Source organism: Mirounga leonina, unplaced genomic scaffold (assembly GCF_011800145.1).
Source record: "Mirounga leonina isolate KUSES-001 unplaced genomic scaffold, KU_Mleo_1.0 Mir_165, whole genome shotgun sequence".
NCBI classification, from domain to species: domain Eukaryota; kingdom Metazoa; phylum Chordata; class Mammalia; order Carnivora; family Phocidae; genus Mirounga; species Mirounga leonina.
This window is the reverse complement of record NW_023270415.1, coordinates 45,381,936-45,399,764: the sequence shown is the minus strand read 5'-3', so window position 1 is coordinate 45,399,764 and position 17,829 is coordinate 45,381,936. Positions and strand designations below refer to the sequence as shown.

Genomic DNA, 17,829 nt, shown 5'->3' with positions numbered 1-17,829 from the left:
CCCTGCTCGTTCTCCACCCCCCCTCAAATTAATAAAATCTTTTTAAAAAATTAACAATTTAAAGGGTACAACAGAGTGGCATTTGGTATACTGACAATATTATGCATCAATCAGCACAATCAATTTCAAAACTTTTTCAATACATCAGAAAAGAAACTCTGTACCCTTGAGCTCTCATCCCTCAATCCCCTCATTGCCCTCCCTACTCCCTAATCCTGAGACAGTCCCTAATCTACGTTCTGTCTATATAGATTTGGCTATTCTGTGCAGTTCATATAAGTGGAATCCTACAATATACAACTTCTCTGTCTGGCTTTTTTCACTTAGAATGTTTTCAAGGTTCATCCATGTTGCAGCATATATCAGTACTTCATTCCTTTTTATAGCACAAGTCTTTTCAAGCAATTAAATGATAAAATTTAATATAGCAGTTAACTCTAGGAGGAAGGGGATGAGATAGGGAAAAACACACTCGTGGGGGTAAACTACTGTGTATGTTCTAGATACTTAGAGAAGAGGTGCTCCTTACACTGTTTTATAACAAAATATGTGACCTAAATCTTTATAAGTATCAAATGTTGCATTAAAAATAAAAGGGAAAATAATACTAACTATCTCAGAAGGTAAAGGATTAAAACCAGATAATGTAAAAAAAAGCACAGCACCAGGCTCAGCAGTTAACAAGAACTCAACAAGTGAAAGATACCATTTTTGCTGTTTTTATCACCACCCTCATATGAACTTTCATGGGGATACTTGATTTTCTTAAATACATTAGCACACTGGTAGTAATGATAATTCACATTTTACAAATGACTCACCCAAGGTTATACTAAGTTAGTGGTGGAAGGAAGACTGAAACCAAGATGCCCTAACTCCCAACCCAAGACTCTAATTCACTATAATGTCCCAAAGTAATATTTACATTCCTTGTATTTTAAAACTATAAATGAAACTTCTTCCCATAAAATGTCAACACATTCAATCCTGCATTATCCAGTTCTGCTTGTTTTCCATCGTCCTTAATGTTTCCTTGTGGCCTTTGTATGGAATATTTTTCCCAAAGAGGATGATAGGGAGGCATTAACAATGTCTCAGAAACAATGCTTGGGACTTTGCATATGCACTGATTAATGCCTCACAACAAAACTGTGAGATCACAACTATTCTTCATTTTAAAATATAATGACTAAGAGGCACCAGGGCAGGCTCAGTCAGTAAAGGATACTGACTCTTAATCTCAGGGCCATGAGTTCGAGCCCCATGTTGGGTGTGGAGCCTATTTAAAAAAAAAAAAACAAAAAGTAAAGACTGAAGCTTGGAGAACACACAAAAATGAGACTGTATCAAATTCTGCTAGTTCCTAGTTGTATGCCTAAACTAGGCAAGTTAAGTAACCTTGAGACTAAATTTCCTTTTGCTTTCCTTTTAAGTAAGACTTAAGATGAGTAAGTGAACATATAAGTAAATGAATGAGAAAGAATATCACTTTATGGAGTTATGAGAATTTGAGAAAATAAATGTAAAAAATTTTAACAGCTCATTTTCTGAGCACTATGTACAAGACACTTTTATAAGTGCTTTCAGTGCATTAATGTATTTAATAAAATAACTCTATAAGGAAGCTCCTATTTTACCCCCATTTTACAAATGCAGAAACTAAGAACTGGTCAAGTAAGTCACCTAAGGTCATATAGCTCTACTAAGTGAGACAGCCAGGATCCAAACTCAGGTTGTCTAACTTTAGTGCCAACACTGTTAACAAATACATACCCTGGCAAGTCACAGATAAAAGGTGCTCACAATAGTCTCCTCACTATATTTTTTTTTTTTTTAAGATTTTATTTATTTATTTGACAGAGAGCACAAGCGGGGGAGCAGGAGAGGGAGAAGCAGAAACCCTGCTGAGCAGTGAGCCCGATGCGGGGGCTCGATCTAAGCATCCTAGGATCATGACCTGAGCCAAAGGCAGACGCTTAACTGACTGAGCCACCCAGGTGCCCCTCCTCACTATATTTTCAAAAAATGTCCACTCCTTACCCTATCAGAATATTTATCAAACATTATGATTTATTAATATCTCTTCTGACAAAAGAAGCAGTGTCTCTTTCACAGCTGTATTTTCAATGCTTAGCACAGTGTCTACCATGTAAAACATAATAAAATAAATAAATGGTAGTTACTAATATTATATTACTTAATAGTTCTTTTAATGTAAGCAGAAGAAGATTACAGCATGTAACAGTCAAAAGAGGCTTTAGGATTATCCAGAAGTCCCAAATACACTCTGGAATGTACAAACCAAAAACATAAATCAGTCAAATACATTGTTTTGCCATTACCAAGCAATACAAAAGCAACATGTTCCATTTCCTCCTTCAAATATGTCAAAAATTTTAACTATTTTTATTACTACAAACCCATTGCACTGTAAAATGTTATATAATACATTTGAAACATGTGGCAGGTAAGAAAGAATAAAAATTAAGAATATTAAAAATGGAGTCTGGGATTTCTTCATTTGAGGGTCTATTAAACCTATAGTTAGTTGCATGCTAAATTTTTTTAAGATTTTATTTACTTATTTGAGAGAGAGAGAGCACAAGAGCAGAGTGAGGGTCAGAGGGAGAAGGAGACTCCCCACTGAGCAGGGAGCCCAATGCGGGACTCAATCCCGGGACTCCAAGATCATGACTTGAGCCAAAGGCAGACACTTAACCAACTAAGCCACCCAAGCGCCCCTGTATGCTAAATTTTATATATGTTCATTTTTCTAGGCTGAAGCATAAAGTTCTCATCAAATTTATCGAAGAGCCAGTTGGCCCAAAAAAGGTTTAGAAACCAAGACAACTATTTCAATAATGGAAAAATCTATACTTTTCTTAATATTTACTCACCAGAAATATCCATGAATGCACGATCCCATAATTCACCTACTGTATAGCACTCTGCGGAAGTGATATTGACTGAAAGAACAATATCATCTTCAACATATTTTAGTATGAGATTATTTATAACAATATTTACATTATTTACTACTCGTCTGATCAGACTCTGCACATAACCTATAAAAGAGAAAAAAAAGGATTCAATTAGCCATAAGTCTGTCAATAAACAATTATTCTTAAAATGTTATTGAACTTAATGTATATGATAGGTGGGTATCATTTAGCATATTTTGCAAAGAAGAAACAGTCAGGTGGACAGGCTTGCAATACTGACACAGCTAATAAGTAGCACATCCACCCCCAAAAACCATTACCAAGAAGTTCTATATAAGGAAGTGTTCATGTACTAAGAGAAATCAGAGACTAACATAATACTAGATCCCAGTCAGTGATAATCCTATATTCAGTACTTTGTCTGGTTTCTGCCTATTTTAGAAACATTTTCCCAAATGAAACAATGTTACTAAATGCTGATTATACAACCTATTAGAAGAGTTGCTTCTTTAAGAGTTTCTTTTTGAGCCATCTTCTCTTCCTACTTTAAATAGCCATAGAAGTATTCAAAAGTTAGGCTGGGAGGAAGAAAGGTAGGAGAAACATGACCATCATAATGGATTCAAGTATTTCCACCTACTAATAAGTAATATTGAAGGAGGGTAGAGGAGAGAATAAGAATGAGGAAGAAAATGTAGACACAATTTAGAGAGAGAGACAAAGAACACAATGAAAAGAAAGAAAAAAGAGAAGTATGGAAGAACGGAGAAAAAGCATAATGCGAACACAGGGAAATAAGAACAATAAACAAATAGTTTAAAAAAAAAAAAAACAGAACTAGTGAACATTCCTTTTTGCCCTAGCTTGCCTAAAATCTCCAAAATTTTCTTTTAATTTTATGCTACTATGGGATACTCCACATTCTCAGAAGCTTCTCACACAATAAATGTGTATACAGATACATTAGTAAGGAATTTAATTGAAATTATAAATAAAAAACAAACAGCATTTTAAGAAAACACAGGAGAAACATATGAAAGACTTCACTTGATTCAAATGCACTTCCGACTATAAAACTTATTTAAAAACTAATTAAAATGTTAACTATTTCATGAACTATCCTACTTATATTCAGAACTTAACTGGGCAAAACAGAATCAACTTCTGTCAGCAACTGTTCACTGTTAACACCTACACTAAAACCTGCTGAGAGAAAGCCTATTTAAATCAATTCAACCATAACACCTTTGCAAAAACCAACTCCCTCATTCATTCCCAAAGGATATAAATAGGAAAGAAATGTAAAACAACTAATTTCAATTTTTTCTCCTATGTGGAAACTATTAGCAGCTTTTAGAGTGCCAATTATCATATTCAAAGAATTAACATACAAAATATCAATAAATTTAAGGTAATAAATACTCTTTTTTTTAAGATTTTATTTATTTATTTATTTATTTGACAGAGAGAGATACAGCAAGAGAGGGAACATAAGCAGGGGTAGTGGGAGAGGGAGAAGCAGGCTTCCTGCGGAGCAGGGAGCCCGATGCGGGGCTCGATCCCAGGACCCCGGGATCATGACCTGAGCCGAAGGCAGACACTTAACAGACTGAGCCACCCAGGTGCCCTGGTAATAAATACTCTTATGAGAGTAGACACTAAAATGCTTAACAAATTAAGCTTCCAAAAGAAATTTTAAAAATCAAAAGTTTCGATCTTGGAATGTATATTCCCCCATGCTATTACTACTCAACACAGATGTTAAAAATAAAAATAAACATCCTGTTTCTAAGAAGTCAAGAAGCATGACTAATATTGGTTTTCCTCTTTCTGAAAAATATGTCATCAATAAGGAATTCATAAAAACCTCTTAAGAGTTCATGACTTTTTATTACCTTCAAAAGAAAAAAATAAACTCTCGAAGATAGAACTGGAGAAAATATTTAGTGCAAAGTAACAGAAACATAATACTGTAAATGTATTTTAACCAACAAAACACTGCTAATGGATTTTTTAATCTATTTTTTAGTATTTTCCCTCAGTTTCTCATTATAAAAGTAGCATACAAATTGAGATGAATAAGCCAATTCACCAAAGAATATTAAAGAATAAAATATCTAAAAAGAACTACCCCATAGACTACATTTCCTTATTAAAAATGCAATACCAAAGTAACAGAAACTAACTAATGGAAAAAATGATACACTGTCTCCCCAATCCTCCATAATAACTTAGTTCTAAGTAAGCTATAGGAGAGTGTCAAACAGCAGATCTACTAGTTCTCATCACTAAATATTTAGATAGTCCCTGAGAGTATATCTGTTCAGATGACATAACAGTAATCCAGGTCTATTCCCTAAGCATCTGAAAATGCAAGGTCACTCTGGGGTAAGAACCTACAAGATGTCATACTGGATGGCTCTAAAACAGCTGCCTGTTACTAATCAAGCTTTCCAGAAATTCCTAATCAAACTTTCCAGAAATTCCTATCATTATCCAACTCTCACCCACCCATAAACCCCATTCCTCCAGACATATATACATCTATGCCCACAGGGCCAGATAAAACACTATGAACTTTTATGGACTTTGCTCATACTCTTCCTTCAGTTTAGAGTACTCTTTGTCCATTCTCCCTTCTTGTTACAGTCCCAGTATAAATGTCTTCTCCCCTACAGCCTCTTCTCCAATGTCCCCCAACCTACACAACATTAAGAAGATTGTATGTGCTATGGTAAGCGCTGTGAATTGTGTAAAACTGATGAATCACAGACCTGTACCCCTGAAACAAATAATACATTATATATAAGTTAAAAAAAAATTTTTTTTAAAAGCTCTCCAATTTTCACCTTTTCTGTAATAAACAAAATATAAACATTAGATATCCTGAAGGTTATTGACATAACAGTTTTTAGCATAACCCACTTTTAAAAGAATCAGTATATCAATATATTAAAGAACACCTGGATATCAGAAATGACTACCCATGAGTATCTTGTGCTTCCCCTTCCATCCAGATTATAGAATTATTACTGAGATAAGGACTTCTAAGCCATACATAATGTCCATACAGTTTTCCTCAGTGAAATGTGAGCAGACTATGTATCACTTCGAGCATGGGAGGATTAAGAGGTAGAAAGGTCTTCTCCAGACTGTCCTCTTGGAAAGGCTGAAAGCAGTAATTCTAAGTCTGGCGTAGGGCACAGCAGAGCCTCCAAATAAAAGAAGCCTAGGGGCACCTGGGTGGCTTAGTCAGTTAAGTGTCTGACTCTTGATATCAGCTCAGGTCTTGATCTCGGGGTCATAAGTCTGAGCCCCATGTTGAGCTCCATGCTGAGCATAGAGCCTACTTTAAAAAAAAGAAACCTGGGCTTCTAGTAGAATACAGTCTTTATACTGGTACATAAAGAAAACAACACTTCTGTTAGGTTAATGCTAACTGCTGGGAACTTAACCAGTGGATTAACACAATTTACACAATGTGTCACTGTTATTAGGAGAAAAAAAGTTTTTCCTGAAAATGTTAATGGAAGATATTAAAACAATAAAAGCATAAAAAATAGATGTGAAATGCATTTCTTTTTCATTTACCATAGATCTTCTCTACTCTTAGATGTTCCAGAAAGGAACAGTGATCATATAGCTTTAAAATCTTGTGGTCCCCCACAGGCAGAGAGAAAGGAAATGATTATGCTATCTTCTATAACAAGACATTGCCATTCTTGGCTTAGGTTCTTGAACAGATGATATATTACAAATATTCCTAAATTATCTCATATACTCTCCAATTATTATTAAACTCCCTTTCAAGAGATTTTTCAGAATACCAAGCCCTAACAGCCTAACATGGCAAACATTCAAATATACACACACACCACAAACTGTATCTTCCACTTCATATTCAATATTTTCTGCAGAAAAAATTTTGACTGCATGACTACTAACTTAGTACTATCTCTCCTCATGTATACCAAGATATCTGAGTTTCCATTTTCTTATCCACAAAATGTGGGCTAGATCAGAGGCTTAGCTGGAACCTAGAGATGGACTTCAGCAAGAATGTGAATACCTGAAGTTATGTGCAGTTTCAAATGTGCGTATGTGAGTCTACAACTTTTTCAACAGATTTTCAAGGGTCCATGTCCCAAAAAAGATAGACTGCTAGACCAGAAAATCTTGACATTAGCTTCTTATTTCACATTTCAACGAAGGGACTCTGATTATTGAAGAAAACACTGTGATTTTGTGCAGTTCAGTTTCTGTGCAGTGTAGTAAACATATAAATGCCTATTATCAGCCAGACACTGTTTAGATCAGGGGCTGGCAAAATGAGATCTTTGCATCAATTTTTATAAATAAACTTTTATTGGAACACAGGCCAATACATTAGTTTATCATGTATGTTTGATTTCATGTGAAATCAGAAGAATGGAATAGCTGCAACAGAAAATATACGGCTTGCAAATCCTAAAATATTAAATAACTGGCCCTTCAAAGAACAGGTCTGCTGTCCTCTTTACTAGATGATGATCAAAGATGACTAAATCATAACTTCAGACCCAGTAGGCAACATGATTTTTAAAGTTTATCTATATCCTAAATATTTTTATTACATTTAAAATATATCTATATCCTAAATATTTCTATTAAACTAAATATATCTATTAAACTATTATCTATAACCTAAATATTTCTATTAAACTATACACACACACACACACACACATATATTCTGAGTAAAAAGGTAAAAAGAAAAAGAAAGAGATAATTATATGACAAAACCAAGAAAGAGGAAGCCATGCAATGGAAGACAAAGTTTATCTCTGAGCTTCCTAACAAACAAATAGAATTTTTTTTTACTAACTATTTAATAATAGAAAAAACATTTAATTAAAAGACCCTGAGTAAATTAAAGGACAATATCATATAAAGCCATTTTTGGATAAAATGACCTTCAATAAAAGCCAAAGGCTGTATACTTCAGAGAGCACAGAACTGAATAGCCCAGCTGTCTAACTCAGAAGTAGTCTCACTTTACAGAGACAAAATGCAGAGAATACAAAGGAAAGCATGAATAAATAAATAAAACATCCTTAAACTTTCTAAGTAGGAATTATCAACATATTTTACAGGATATGCTAAGCCCACAATTTAAAACTGTTATTAGCAGTAATCAAAGGTCCTAGCCTATATATAGATCACTTGACTGAAAGAGAACATGTATACTTCAAATCAGTCACATTCAAACTCTTTTGAACCCTCTCTCCGAGGAAGAAATATTACACTATAACCCAGCACAAGTGCACACATATGCACAAGTTTCTTTACTAATAACTTTACTATATGCCTTTATGCTATGAGGTTTTCTATTCTTTCCCATATATTTTAAATGCTTGCTATATAACCCACTAAATTGCTCTTCCAATGCACTAATTGTCAGGATCCATTATTTGATAAAAGACTGTTCCATTTCCTTACACCACACACAAAAATAGACTCAAAATGGTTGAAAGACCTAAATGTGAGACAGGAATCCATCAAAATCCTAAAGGAGAACACAGGCAGCAACCTCTTCAACCTCAGCCGCAGCAACTTCTTCTTAGAAGAAGGCAAGGGAAGCAAGGGCAAAAATGAACTATTGGGACTTCATCAAGATAAAAAGCTTTTGCACAGCAAAAGAAACAGTCAACACAACCAAAAGACAACCAACAAAATGGGAGAAGATATTTGCAAATGACATATCAGATAAAGGGCTAGTATCCAAAATCTATAAAGAACTTATCAAACTCAACACCCAAAGAACAAATGATCCAATCAAGAAATGGGCAAAAGACATGAACAGACATTTTTCCAAAGAAGACATCCAAATGGCCAACAGACACATGAAAAAGTGCTCAACATCGCTCAGCATCAGGGAAACCCAAATCAAAACCTCAATGAGATACCACCTCACACCAGTCAGAATGGCTAAAATTAACAAGTCAGGAAACGACAGATGTTGGTGGGGATGCGGAGAAAGGGGAACCCTCCTACACTGTTGGTGGAAATGCAAGCTGGTGCAGCCACTCTGGAAAACAGTATGGAGGTTCCTCAAAAAGTTGAAAATAGAGCTACCATACGACCCAGCAATTGCACTACTGGGTATTTACTCCAAAGATACAAATGTAGGGATCCGAAGGGGTATGTGCACTCCGATGTTTATAGCAACAATGTCCACAATAGCCAAACTGTGGAAAGAGCCAAGATGTCCATCAAGAGATGAATGGATAAAGAAGATGTGGTGTGTGTATATATATGTATGTATACACACACACACACACACACACACACAATGGAATATTATGCAGCCATCAAAAGGAATGAAGTCTTGCCATTTGCAATGACGTGGATAGAACTGGAGGGTATTATGCTGAGCGAAATAAGTCAATCAGAGAAAGACATGTATCATATGATCTCACTGATATGAGGAATTCTTAATCTCAGGAAACAAACAGGGTTGCTGGAGTGGTGGGGGGTGGGAGGGATGGGGTGGCTGGGTGACAGACACTGGGAAGGGTTATGTGCTATGGTGAGCGCTGTGAATTGTGTAAGACTGTTGAATCACAGACCTGTACCTCTGAAACAAATAATACATTATATGTTAAAAAAAAAAGAAGATAGTAGGAAGGGAAAAATGAAGGGGGGGAAATCAGAGGGGGAGATGAACCATGAGAGACTATGGACCCTGAGAAACAAACTGAGGGTTCTAGAGGGGAGGGGGGTGAGGGGGATGGGTTAGCCTGGTGATGGGTATTAAAGAGGGCACGTACTGCATGGAGCACTGGGTGTTATACGCAAACAATGAATCATGGAACACTACATTAAAAACTAATGATGTGGGGCACCTGGGTGGCTCAGTCGTTAAGCGTCTGCCTTCGGCCCAGGTCATGATCCCAGGGTCCTGGGATCGAGCCCCGCATCGGGCTCCCTGCTCCGCGGGAAGCCTGCTTCTCCCTCTCCCGCTCCCCCCGCTTGTGTTCCCTCTCTCGCTGTGTCTGTCTCTGTCAAATAAATAAAATCTTACAAAAAAAAAAAAAAAAAACTAATGATGTAATGTATGGTGATTAACATAACATAATAAAAAAAAAGAAAAAAAAAAACACTGTTCTAGATACCAAGAAAAGAGAGTGCAAAGAGGATATTAGATATTGATGTATATTCTTTTCATATGCAAGAGCCACCCATCCTTCAAGGGTGTAGAACAAATGACTATTGGAAACACCAAAACTATTCTCAAAAAGCATCTCTGGATCTACGTAAATGCTCAAACTCCAAAATTGTAACCACAGCCATATCTTTGCCCTAGAAAATTTTGAGACCAGAAATTCATCTCTACCATGGAAGAACCTTAATATGGTTCCCAGGCAGGATAAGGTTGCCAGAAAGGAGTCCTCAAATAACTATATGAGTCAACCTTTAAATAAAATGATTTACCATTATCCAGCTGGATTCTCAAATTATCCCTTCTTTTTCCCCTTTGGCAAGATTAACTTTAACTGCTCTGCCTCCCAGTAATCGCCCAACAAGTTCAGTTACTTCCTAAATCAACTCTTTCACTGTGATTTATGTCGGCATGAAAGAGGATACTAGTCCTCCTGTTAGGTAAGGCAGGAAAGCACATGTTAATCCAAACGCTACCTCAAGTAGTTAAGAATACAGTTCTGTTTCATGCCCTCTAAAAATAGGATTTTTTTTGGTTATGTTTACATGTTTTTATGTTTTATACTTTACGCTCCCAAAAATAGACCAATTTTCCCAATTCTGATTATCAGTGTAAATTCTAATAAAGGCTTTAAAGAATCTTTTAAAAGTCTGGGGCCTCTTTTGAGTACATCCAGGTTAGCCAATAGATTTTTATCTGTGAAATCAACAACTGACAAAAGCTTTAAATTTATCTTAAACAAGTTCTTTCTTAAAAGAAAAAGAAATGTGGGCGCCTGGGTGGCTCAGTTGGTTGAGCGACTGCCTTCGGCTCAGGTCATGATCCTGGGGTCCCGGAATCGAGTCCTGCGTCGGGCTCCCTGCTCGGCGGGGGGCCTGCTTCTGCCTTTGACCCTCCCCCCTCTCATGTGCTCTCTCTCTCTGTCTCAGAAAAAAAAAAAAAAAAAGAAAAAGAAATGTTATAAAACTCAACAGTTAAACCTAAAACTGATTATTCTTTGCCAGGATATTGATGGAGAGAATTCAATAAAATAGCTGGTATAGGAAATTTTGAGGGGATATATAGTCAGTAATTTGGAGAGGTAAAGGGGTTGCCCATTTAATAAATAAGAATAAGCTACAGGGGCGCCTGGGTGGCTCAGTTGGTTAAGCGACTGCCTTCGGCTCAGGTCATGATCCTGGAGTTCCGGGATCGAGTCCCGCATCGGGCTCCCTGCTCAGCAGGGGGTCTGCTTCTCCCTCTGACCCTCCTCCCTCTCATGCTCTCTGTCTCTCATTCTCTCTGTCTCAAATAAATAAATAAAATCTTTAAAAAAAAAAATCCTTTAAAAAAAAAAAAAGAATAAGCTACAGTTTAATTTACACTTTACACCAAGGATTTTTCCTAAGAAGTAGTAAGAAAAAATCTAGAAAGTTCTGGAACAATCACACCACTCTAAGGAGAATTAGAAATATTCAGAAGTAAAATACCTTCTTCTGGCACCTTCTCCAGCTATAGCAATTAATCTATTTAAAGCCAAAGGGATTACCAAGACTTGTTAAGTTCAGAAGAATATAAAGCATCAGCAATAACATCACTACAACGTTAGTTTAAAATGTTCAACTCAAATGTAACTTAGAACATATCTGAGGGAGGATGGTTATGAAATGCTGTATCTAACTCTAGCCTCTTAGTAGATGGTACCAGGAGTCTGTCAACAGAAAGCCTACAAACTTTTTGGCACAGAAAACAAATATGTACCAATGTCAACTACACCTCTGAGAAAAAGAAATGACTGATGAATAAAATCAAAAGAGAAGTGACTGATAGAAACAACTCCTAACAGTAAAAAGTCAGCAATGCACTCTGGCCACAGAGCTGACACGTCATGATCACATTATTCTTCTTCATTAAATAATTACTAAAGAACTGTTGTTTGTAAGCCACTACTATTCCAGGTAAATAAAAATTTCAGGAAATGAAAGAGATGGTTACAAAATTCTGTGATCCTGTTGGTGAATTCTATAATTTCCTGAAACTCAGAACAATCTAGTGTCTTTCTACTTGAGAAGAATAAAACAAGATGAAACCTGAGAGGGAGACAAACCATAAGAGACCTCTTAAGCATAGGAAAGAAACTGAGGCTTGCTGGAGGGGAGGTGGGGGGGCGGATGGGGTAATTGGGTGGTGGGCATGAAGGAGGGCACGTGATGGAATGAGCACTGGGTGTTGTATGCAACTGATGAATCACTGAACTCTACCTCTGAAACTAATAATACACTATATTGTTAATTAATTGAACTTAAAATTTAAAAAAAGGAATCCCCCCCCCCAAAAAAAAAAGAAGCAAGGGGAACAAAGAGGATACTAGTCCTCCAGTTAGGTAAGGCAGGAAAGTGAGAGTGAGTGACTGAGAAAGCAGAGCCAAGTCTTTGTTTGGACAGGATGTAAGAAAGAAACTTAAGAAACAGACCTGCAGCAAAAGAGCATCAAAATTTCAATAAAAGACATGTTTGAGGGCTCTGGACTCAATCTGTTCTTACGTCATGAGCAAATGCACATACACATATAATCTAAGTATTCTATGACACTAAATATTGAAAGTGTACATTCTACAACAGGCTACAACAACGATTAATAACAAGTGAAATTTTGGCTTTACCAAGCTCATTAGAAATTACCTGGTGGTAAATCAGGATCTGTGGGAGCAGCCTGCTGAATTGTTCTTCGGGGTTTTACTGATGATTTCGTGTTCTCAGTAGTACTTCGGTTGGTAGAATTAGAACCACAGCTTTCATGGTCATCCTATTTTTATTTTAAAGAAAAGGAAAGTATCAGCCACCATTCAAGAATTAGGAAAGGTTTTTTTAGTTGAATATATACAATTTATGTTACTAAATTTGATTAGCTAGACTAATTTCTTAGCTCTAAAAAATCTATATAAATAGCCAAACAATTCTTATAATTTGCACTCTCAAACAGCATTTAAAAATAACAAGTAGTTTAAACCACAAATTCTTCCTTTCTTGAGTTGGTATCTAAACAAACCGCTTGATAACATAAAAAAATTCTTAAATATGGCTTTCGCAAAAGAAGACAATTTAACAGAAGTTTTTTTTAAAACACTTTCCATCTGAATACAAAATAAATGGAAAGTGGGCAACCCTCTCGGGTCCCCTCCCCCTTCGGGAGCTTTGTACTATCACTTTGCTATCGCTCAATAAACCTTGCTTCGCTGCCCACCACTCTGTCTGATCTATCTTTTCATTCTTCGAAGCAGCTTGACCAAGAACCACAGGGATCGACGGAGAAAAAATCCTATAACATTCATGGAGGCCCGACAGGGATCTGTGCCATCATTAAGGACAACTATCCAATAAAGGTCCTCAAACTCCTAACGGTCGTTCAGATGGAGCCTCACATGGAGGTCAAACCAGACATCTACAGGGAACCCCTTGATAGATCGGGATGAGAGGAACCCTGACTGCCACCCAATCCAATGCCCCCCCCCCCACCAGCAGGAAGTAGATATGATTTGTCATTGCCCTTCTTCCCTAACAGCAGTTAAGGTTACCTCTTCAGAGCGGGGGAATGATGGATAACTGGAAGGAGGGCAGGACAAGGGGCCCCCCGCCCTGAGAGGAAACCACCCTTAAAAGGATTTTACACCACCCTGGAAGGAGCCCTCCACCCTTTTCCATATGACAGAGACATGTGACAAAAATCTGATTGAATGACAGGTGCAGGGAGGGTTAATCAGATTAAAACAGCCCATAAAAACCCCTGGACTTAGAAACTCAGGTGGCAACCCTCTCAGGTCCCCTCCCTCCTCGGAACTTTGTACTATCACTTTGCTATCACTCAATAAACCTTGCTTTACTGCCCACCAAATAATAATAATAATAATTAATAAATAAATGGAAAGAATCTTAACTTTCCCCCATTTTTTGTTTATATGTTAAGGCTCTCAGTATTTGTGTATTAAATTAAGAATCAAAGCTGTCTTCTTAATCACCTTAATGATTAATCTTAATCATCCTTAGACTCCTTTGCATCCTGTTTAATTATGTTTACTGAATTATTATCCACATTAGATATAAGGTTCCATTGGGCTTTGATATGAGTAACAAAAACTTCAACAAAACACATTTTTGAAATGTATTCTCTTATTTACACAATGCAGACAGTACTCTTTTCCTGCCTTGATTCAACAAAAGTTTATATAATGCTTTTAGGTGCTAATTGTTGGATGTACAAAGACAAATCAGATTTCATACCAGTCCTCAAAGATTTCAGAATCTATTGAAAACATATATAACCAGTTCTACACAGTACTTTTTTTTTTTTCCACAGTACTTTTTGTTAAGTTAGGAACAGAGAGTCATTCTATTTGGAAGAACTAGAGAGGTCAGGGTCATAAAAGTGAATATAGGAATGTTTTAGGTTAAGATTGGAGGCTAAATGGAGGAAAACCGTAAGCAAAAGGAAAGGAGTATATATGTATGTAACATGTACAAGGAATAACGATTAGCCAAATAAAGCCAAAGTATTCAGTGCTTAAGATGAAAGAACCATACCAGAAGCTGAAGGCATGAACCAGTTCAATAAAAATGGGGTAACATTAAGAACTATAAAGATATTCTCAGTCTTCATTCTAGTTGCTATGTTTCAAGATGTGGTATTAGGATGCCAATAACATATTTAAAAAAAGATTTAGTAGTTCTAGCAGAGAGACAGGAGTGGGAGCAGTAAATTAATAGTTCAAAGAGTGAAAGAGAAATTAAAGTGGAAACAATAAACAGATTGCTCTTTCAAGAAGAAAGGCAATACAGGGAGGAAATAGATGGGGTAGTAATAAAGTAAAAGTATTTGGCATCTTCTTTTTCCTATTTTCAGGATAAAAGAGCACATTCTGCCTAAAGGAAAGATAACATATAAGGAAATATCAAAGGTAAAAATATAGGGGCACCTGGGTAGCTCCGGTGGTTAAGTGTCTGACTCTTGATTTCGGCTCAGGTCATGAGATCGAGCCCCGAGTCAGGCTCCACTCTGGAGGGTGGAGCATGCTTAAGATTCTCTCTCTCCCTTTCCCTTTGCCCCTCTCCTCTCCCTCCCCGTCTCTTAAGAAAAAAAAAAAAAAAAAGTTTCAATACAAAGGATAACCAATGGTGTACTGTGCCTCATCAATTCATTAATCAATAAAACTATTTTATAACACAAGAATGGTGAGGAATTCAGACAAAATTTCAAGATTAAAAAGGAAAATCACTACATTTACCAATCTAATAGGATACCAGAATAAGAACAATAAGACCTTTAGACAACAAAAATTCTTATTCAATACCATACCAGAGAATAAAACAATTATATAAGATGAATCATTTACAAGATAACATGGCTTCAGATGCTGGTGCTATATTAGCAGAAGAAAAAAATTTGTTTGAAACTTCAATACAAGCAGAAAGTAAAACATTTGCTATCATAAAGAAAAAAAATTCTCATATGAACTTATGTTCATTTTAAGTTAATGCAAAACAAACTTCACAGTGTTTCATTCCACAAAACAACTTCACTATTCAATCTTTTTAATGACATCTTCTGTTATTTTGGGGGATGTTATCATCTCTAAATACTAAAAGACTACTACTGTGAATAAAACCTTACTGTAATGACTTTTAGTTCAGCTTACGTCCTTAAAAATGTCTGTAGTCATACACTTCTGCACGTTAACACTAAAAGCACACTATTAATTTCTGAAACATATGGTTGTCTCAAAAGCCCAGAAGTAAAACATGTTCATTAAAGAAATGTGAAAAAGTTCCAAGTGAACTGCCAAAACTAGCATAATTATGAAAATATTTAACACTAAAACCATCTGAAATCACATACTGTATATAGATTACAGTGATGTCATAATAAACATTCCAGCCAAAATGCACTAAAACTACTGCAGTCCAATAAATCTGGCATACATGAGATGACAAACATTTTAAAGTAAAAGAAGTTATTTTTATTTTATTTTATTTTATTTTTTAAAAGTTATTAGCAGCAAAAAAAGGTAAAGTACATAGACTAAACATAAGATTTCAAATAGTTAAAAAAAAAGGTAAATAAAGCTTCCCTACAAACTACACATTTTTATTATTCAAAAGAAAAATCTAAATAATTTGCTTAAACAAAATTTATAATAAACCTGAAATTTTAGTGTGCTTTAAAAATGGCCGTTAATCATGGTACTCAAAGGTACTACAAAACAAACACTACCAAATGTGCAAATGCAAATAATTCTTAATTATGGTTAGGAAATAAGGGTTGCATATATATTTAGAAAGTAATCCCTTTGATAACTTGAACTTGTTTTCATTTCAATTACATTTTAATTGTATCAATTATAAGTCAGCTTCCATTCAAATCCTATCCCAACTACATTAAATAAAAATAAAGCAAAACAAGAATTACAATATTTACCATTAAAACTGGAATTACTTCCATCATTATGAGTTCACCATCTGCTCCTAAACAGTATGCATCACTCTGGACACATTTACTTCATTGAAAGTCTCTAATTTCTAATAAAAGAAACCCTGTTCTCAAAAATACTAGCTAAAATATTTTGAGATAATTTTTAACCCCAAACACATTACAGTTGTATCTTTCTTATTTAGGTTGCAATTTTTCCCAAAATGTCTGGTAAGTATATTTCATGGCAAAAGAATGTTTTCTCTTGGGGACCACATAGCTATTTCTGAAAATACTGCCCTTTGCTCCTCATGAAACAAGCAAGAATGTCATTTCCTTACAAAAGTTCCTCTACAAAAAGAGGGAAAATGTGGTGAACACTATGTAAATAGATCCATTACTTTCATACTGACAGATCATAGGATCAGGTTGCATACTTTTCACCTTAGCCCTCATAAGGGGGAGTCAATTAAAACTTGAAACCCATCAACTCCCAGATTCACAATGATATGAATAAGATTGAGGACATGACTTAAAACAGGTGGCTGAATCATTCCAAATCCTTGTTTAAAAATAGACAAAGAGGTTAAAATGAAAGAAAAGAACTGAAGAAAAAAACTGAAAGGTAGAATTAAGAAGTGATGTGCTTTACACTCTTCAGCCTTGTGGCATGCAGATAAGCAGAAAAGAACTGAGGCTTACCTGGAAGCTCTGATCACCAAAAACTACTGAAAGACAGAGTGAGGGCCTTGCAAATGACCTACTACAGAATTCATAAGGACATGCACCTTTATCCTCTTTGGCAAGTACAGTAGCAAGTACACTAGCAATTGTCAAATGCAATAAAGAATCTCGAAGAGTAAACCTGAACTTCAGAGACTCAGCCAAATAAAGTCACCAAAGCTGGGGTATACCTGGAGAACACTAGACAGAGCCAGGGAAAACACATTCACTAACTTTCACGATAAAAATGGGAATCTCTGGCTCACCTCTACCGTGACAGCAATATTAATCAACTTAATTTTAGTCATTAAAAAAAAAAAATACCTAGCACATTTAAGGAATTACATATGTCCCCAATCTCTTCACACATCAATTTTACCCACAGAAGAGGCTGCTTCCATCTTCTCTCCCATCAAGGGTGAGAATTCTGGGCAAGAAGAGGAAAAGTTGATGCCCCCTTACATTCCTTTGCTTGATCCTCCCAAAAGAAGGAATAGCTAATCTGACAGGCCAAAGCTGAACATT

At 35.9% G+C, this 17,829-nt stretch overlaps 1 protein-coding gene across 6 annotated transcripts in view; it reads right to left on the bottom strand.

Moving 5' to 3' along the window:
- VPS13B (vacuolar protein sorting 13 homolog B) overlaps positions 1-17,829 on the bottom strand; it is a 767,339-nt gene that overhangs the window by 698,600 nt on the left and 50,910 nt on the right. For all 6 annotated transcript variants that reach the window (XM_035011614.1, XM_035011613.1, XM_035011619.1 and 3 more), the window contains 2 exons: positions 12,804-12,927; positions 2,898-3,065 (listed from right to left, as the gene is read on the bottom strand). In XM_035011614.1, the coding sequence (XP_034867505.1) occupies positions 2,898-3,065; positions 12,804-12,927 (292 nt within the window). The remainder of the gene's footprint in view (positions 1-2,897; positions 3,066-12,803; positions 12,928-17,829) is intronic.